Source organism: Macrobrachium nipponense, chromosome 20 (genome assembly GCF_015104395.2).
Source record: "Macrobrachium nipponense isolate FS-2020 chromosome 20, ASM1510439v2, whole genome shotgun sequence".
Classification (NCBI taxonomy): domain Eukaryota; kingdom Metazoa; phylum Arthropoda; class Malacostraca; order Decapoda; family Palaemonidae; genus Macrobrachium; species Macrobrachium nipponense.
This window is the reverse complement of record NC_061089.1, coordinates 53,880,811-53,887,676: the sequence shown is the minus strand read 5'-3', so window position 1 is coordinate 53,887,676 and position 6,866 is coordinate 53,880,811. Positions and strand designations below refer to the sequence as shown.

Below are 6,866 nucleotides of genomic sequence, written 5' to 3'. Positions count from 1 at the left end.
GAGTTCCAAAGGGAAATCAGCCTGCAGTTAAGTTAAGTTAAACATATCTTAGTTTTATCAGACCACTGAGCTGATTAACAGCTCTCCTAGGGCTGGCCCGAAGGATTAGATATTTTTACGTGGCTAGGAACCAATTGGTCACCTAGCAAAGGGACCTACAGCTTATTGTGGGATCCAAACCACACTATTTCGAGAAATTAATTTCTATCACCAGAAATAAATTCCTCTGAGTCCGCGTTGGCCAAGCCGAGAACCGAACTTCGGCCCACCGGATCGGCAGCCGAGCGTGAAAACCACTCGTCCAACGAAGAACTGTCAGCCTGCAGTGAGAGAGAGAGAAGAGAGAGAGAGAGAGAGAGAGAGAGAGAGTGAGTTGAAAAGGTGATAAATGCATAAATGTGGTGGAATGGAGAATAGAACCGATACACCTGAATTCAGGTGACGTCAGCAGAAAGCAGACATGAATTCGCTTCCCGCTTAGCTTAACCATTTTGAGATCAGCAGACTCGTGAAACTATTCCACAGTTCAGTTGTAGGCAAACTAAAACTCCTAGAAAACTAAAATTCAAACCAAACTGGATTTTCCAATAGTTCTTTTAGGCTGTCATACATACATAGAAATACGACGTGTTCACGAGAACTTCGAATTATGAGGTTTTTTAATGGGCAGTATTTATATTCATGAATTCGACATAAACACTTTTCGGGATATCATAGATTTCTTCTGATAAATATAGTCACGTCGTTTCTTTGTATCAGCCCTTCATTAATTTCTGCTTATGATATAGTAATGAATATTCATTCAGATAAATAGCAAAACATTCTAGAGTTCTTAATCACGATCCCTGAAACAGACTTCTCTGTTATAAATGCATGCATACAGGTTTTTATTTTAAATCAGAAAAACATGAAGCCTAAGGAAGTTACATATATATATATATATATATATATATATATATATATATATATATCATAATATATATATATACATACACACACACACACATATATATATATATATATATATATATATATATATATATATATATATTCCTTAAGCTTCATGTTTTTCTGATTTATTTTTCTTTTTTGGTGGGGGAGACTCAGATAAACTAAAAACCTGCATGCATGCATTTATATATAGATACACATACACACACACACACACACACACACACACATATATATATATATATATATATATATATATATATATATATATAAACAGATATAAAATATCTCAGCAAATGCAGATTTTCATGAGGAAATCTTTGCGGAAGTACTTGAATTACACTAGGTATAGCAACGGCATCCATTTTATATAAGATATAGACAGCGTTTATTTTTGTAATGAAGGAAATAATAAATTGGACGCTGACTTCCTTCCACCGTCTACCATTCGTTCCATTTGCAATGAAGAGAATCTGACAAACAATACCCCAGACGAAAAGAACCCACCCGGAAGACTAAATTACTCTTTGCCTTGGGGCGATTAGGCTTTTGAAAGCAGCTTTGATTGTGTTACGGCCTCGTATTCCAGAATTCCAGTTCTCTCCTCAATGGCTCCTGCTAGGATTAAAGCCACTGCGACAATGGATTTTCTTGCCGTTCTGTCCGTCGTTTTCCACCTTCTGAATTGCAATTAGTCCACCAGGAGATTCATCTGTTTGTGTCTGTCTATCTATCTCACTATCTGTCTGGAAACATAGATAATGTCCATGAGTTTGCGCGCATGCATCTCAGTAAAGAAATATAATAGAATACAAAATTTAAGCTAAATTCCAACCACTGAGACCTATAAGGTCATTCAGCGCTGATAGGGAAACTGACAGTAGAGAAGCTTTAAAGGTATAAGAGGAGAAAAACCTGGCAGTTGCACTATGAATCAGGAGAAGGCGAAAAGTCGGATGGAAAAAAGAAGACATGAACGGAGGTACAGTAAAAGGAATGAAAGAGGTTGCAAGTAGGGGCCGAATGGACGTTGCAAAGAACCTTAAGCAATGCCTACATGGCACTGACGGCACCTTACGGATATAAAACATAAGACGTGAAGCCATTTTTATGCTGTTTTCCACTTTGTATGAATATATTTTGCGTATCTAAGAAAATACTTGCAAATGCATTTCTGCTCACGGCACAGAGAATGAAAGAAAATTCTCAACCCCTAAAAATTTAATACATACTAGGGAGTGTTCATATTCCTTATTTATCTATAAATCAATGGCCATTTGCATATTCAACACTTGAATTATCGAGCAGACCACTGTAATAGAATTATAAATGGCTGAGAAGAGGCACAAAAGATGTATTGAATGATGATGAAAAATGAATCAGAGGTACTTTAGCTTTGTAGAAAACAATAGAAAATAAGTAAGAAAACCGGCGGCTTGGGCAGGGGATGGATGACAAGAGACGACCAAAACAAAGAACGGGAAAGAAACCAAGCAAAGATCCAAGTAAGGAAGAAAATTAATTGATGGAGTCGTCAAAGTTTCAGTAACAAAGAACTTTAAACTTCCGAGAAAACAGAGTGCCGCTGAAAGAGAAAAATAAGTACAATGGGTTGGGGAGAGAGGGTGCGAGGAGGGTGAGGGGGGCGGGGGAGCAGGGGCATTTTCATGGTCCTAATGAGCCTTCGGGCAGATGTATAAAGCTCGTTAAAGGTGTAAGAAGTTTTTACTGAAGTGGTTCATCTTTGCTAAAGCGCTGAGAAATGGGGTCTCGTGTTTCTTCTCGTTAGGTTTTTTTTTTTCTTTGTAGGGGAACTAAAAATACGAAATAATAGGGAATACTGGTCTATGGATTTATAAATGGGTTTAAAACCCTACGAGGAACAATGGAAGTCATCTTCATTCGTAGAAAGTGCTGACATAAAAAGTACTGACAATTGCTAGTAAGGCTATCTTCGTAAAAAAAAATACATTTATCATTAAATTTCATGGTAAAAAACCAACACAATACCTAAAATTAACACGACTCGTGTAACAACAATGCAAATATTTTCCACTGTCTTTATTTTCCCAACAAGAGGAATTTTGCAAATAAGAAGTAAATAGTTAGTTCTAAGAATGAAATAATAACAGGCATACGATGCACTCCATTAAGAGGGACATTATGATTAAACAGGTATGAAAAAATTTGTTTCCTTTAAGATTAAACGGGTTTGACAAAGTAAATGTGTGTGTGTTTTTATTTCTTTCAAGATTCAAGATATGGAAAATTATTGTACGGATTTTCTTGAAGAATAAACGGATATGGAAAGAAAATTTTTTCCTATAAGATTAAGTTGGTATGAAAAGTAAATGTAACTGTGTCCATGTTGAAACGGGCATCAAAAAATAAATGTAACTGTTTCCTTCAAGATTAAACCGGTGTGCCTTTAAGATTAAACAATCATGAAAAAAATAAATGTGTTTTCTTCAAGATTAAGTAGGTATGAAAAAAATAAATGTGCTTCCTTTAAGACTAGGCGGGTATGAACCAATTAAATGTCAGTGTTTCCTTAAAGATTAAACAGGAATGAAAAATTACAAGTAAGCGTTTCCTTCAATTTAAAGCTCGACGAAGAAAACTTAAAGGCCAGTCAGTCCGACATGGATAAAAAGGTAACCTCTTTCCCCGCAAAGAAAATGCGAGAGAACTTTGCACAAAGAATCCAGCAGTACGGGAAGAGAGGGAAAGGAGTGCGAGTAAGTTAGTCGGGTCTCGGGCACAGACTGAAACTTCAAATCAATCACAGGTTTCGCCTTCAAAGAAAGACACCATTAAAAAGCCCGCAAACTTTTTTTTTTCGGAGGAGGAGGAGGAGGAGGAGTTGAGAAGACCGAGGAGATCACAAGAAAGCATAGAGGAAAAGGAGAAAAGAAAATAGGTAATGCTTGTTGTTTGGAAAGGGGGTGGGGCGGTTGTGGGCGGGGGTGGGGGGGCAGTACGTTGTTTACAGAGCAGAGGAACGTTTTAACGTGAAGATTTAAGCGTCTTCTTTTTTAAAACACTTGTTTCCTTTTGTGTTTGAGTGTGTGTGGAGTTGGGAGGGGGAAGATTGGGAGGGGCTGGTAAGAGTGGGAAGGGGTGGGGAAGGGGAAAAATGGGAGGAGGTTCGGAAGTGAGTTGGATGGAGTACTGTAAAAATTCTTGAAAGGTACAGCATGTTTACATTGACCTATTATTTCTACAGTTAACTGGTGGTCGTTTTTTCTGATAATAAAATCACTAGAAATGCATTGTTCCTTACCTTAAAGTCAAGTTTGTTTTTACATCGTCATTCGCATAAAAAAATAACAAGCCAAATTCATCTTTTTATACATCTGAAGGAGGGAACACATACACACACACACACACACACATATATATATATATATATATTATATATATATATATATGTGGTTATATATATATATATATATATATATATATATATATATATATATATATATATATATATACCACAATTGCTGAAATTCATTTCTGAGAGAGAGAGAGAGAGAGTACGTTCAAACAGCTATTCATAACTTAGTTAAAAACGAAAATTCAAGTATTTGTATTACAATTCCATCTGGAAAACACAATAAGTTATTAAGTAAAAGTCACAATAATGTATATGAGCGACTGTCGTTTTGTTTGTTTTGAAAAAATACAGTCGCTCATTTATGTTATTGTGGCTTCTTACTTATTATTTCCATTGCTAAGGACATGGCCTTTGTGGGTTAAATTGTTAGATGATTTATTTCAGACGAATAAATTTATGTCTCTTTCAATTTTTCATCTTTTTGCAGTTTTAGTAAAATTTTCGTTCAATTAACATTTTTTTTAAATTTTGATACACCTTACTCTTTTTCCGAAGATTTCTCACATTCCCAAAATTCCTTCCGCGAATCCTGACCTCAAAAGCGACGAGAATACAGATGAGAAGAGAGATGAAAATAAAAATGAAAACAAAGATTAGAATAAAGATGAGAACAGAGATGAAAATAAGGATAATATCATTGATGAAAATAAAAATGAGAACAAAGATGAGAATGAATATGAGAACAGAGATGAGACTGAAGATGATATTAGGGATGAAAATAAAAATGAGAATAAAGATGAGAATAGAGATGAAAATAAAGATGATATCAAAGACGAAAATAAAAATGGGAATAAAGATGAGAATAAAGATTAGAATAGAGATGAAAATAAAGATGATATCAATGACGAAAATAAAAATGGGAATAAAGATGCGAATGAAGACGAGAACAGGGATGAAAATAAAGATGATACAGTGATGAAAATAAAAATGAGAATAAAGATGAGAACAGAGATGAAAATAAAGACGAGAACAGAGATGAGAATAAAGATGAGAACAGAGATGAAAATAAAGACGAGAACAGAGATGAGAATAAAGATGAGCAAACAGACGAACCCAGAACGTGGGAAGGGGGGGGGGGGGGTGTTTTGAAAATAAAGATATCAGACAGTAGATGAGAATAAAGATGAGATCAGAGATAAGAATAAAGATGAGAACAGAGATGAAAATAAAGACGAGAAAAGAGATGAGAATAAAGACGAGAACAGAGATGAGAATAAAGATGAGAACAGAGATAAGAATAAAGACGAGAACAGAGATGAGAATAAAGATGAGAACAGAGATGAAAATAAAGACGAGAACCGAGATGAGAATAAAGATGAGAACAGAGATGAAAATAAAGACGAGAACAGAGATGAGAATGAAGATGAGAAAAGAGATGAGAATAAAGACGAGAACAGAGATGAGAATAAAGATGAGAACAGAGATGAAAATAAAGACGAGAACAGAGATAGAGATAAAGACGAAAATAAAGACGAGAACAGATGAGAATGAAGATGAGAACAGAGATGAAAATAATGACGAGAACAGAGATGAGAATAAAGATGAGAACAGAGATGAAAAATGAATGACGAGAACAGAGATGAGAATAAAGATGAGAACAGAGATGAAAATAAAGACGAGAACAGAGATGAGAATAAAGATGAGAACAGTGACGAAAATAAAGACGAGAACAGAGATGAGAATAAAGATTAAAACAGAGAACAGAGATGAGAATAAAGATGAGAACAGAGATGAAAATAATGACGAGAACAGAGATCAGAATAAAGATGAGAACAGAGATGAGAATGAAGATGAGAACAGAGATGAAAATAAAGACGAGAACAGAGATGAGAATAAAGATGAAAACAGAGATGAGAATAAAGATGAAAACAGAGATGAGAAGATGAGTCAGGGCGTACCATGAACAACCATAACAAATCAAACCACTTAAATATCCAGTATTAATAATCAAGTGACGAAAGGGCCTCGATTTATTTACTAAAAGTTAGGCTGCTCATCAATGACATTCCTCCCTTTAATTTGCTCGAAAAGTCGTCATAAATTTCAAGAAGAATGACAAGAAACACTGACTTTTGGTTTGGCTGCCTATTAAAAAAAATATAGTACATTGCAATCTGTTCCTTACTAACTATGGTCTATTGTGGAAAATTATGTTCTTTTGGTCTATGGGTACATGTAAGTGGATATTCACAGACGAACCCATATGTAAATGCGCACTTATACGCGCATGTGTGCAAACACATAATACACACACACACAGATATATATATATATATATATATATATATATATATATATATATATAATCGATTAAGAAATTCCCTTTAATTAACATATATGAAAATATATTATTTCCCAGGCAGAGCAAATTGGATATTAAAGGACATTTGTAGCTTAATGCTGATACACACACACACACACACACACACACACACACATATAATATATTATATATATATATATATATATATATTATATACACATAGTATATGTATGTATGTCGGTGTGCGCGTGTTTG

General features: G+C 34.8%; 1 protein-coding gene across 1 annotated transcript; it reads left to right on the top strand.

Moving 5' to 3' along the window:
* Window positions 1-3,593: 3,593 nt before the first annotated feature.
* LOC135220254 (serine/threonine-protein kinase fray2-like) lies at window positions 3,594-5,833 on the top strand. The gene is made up of 2 exons (XM_064257522.1): window positions 3,594-3,689; window positions 5,489-5,833. The coding sequence occupies exons 1-2, from the start codon at window positions 3,594-3,596 to the stop codon at window positions 5,831-5,833; spliced, it is 441 nt and encodes a 146-aa protein (XP_064113592.1).
* The last annotated feature ends 1,033 nt before the right edge of the window (window positions 5,834-6,866 follow it).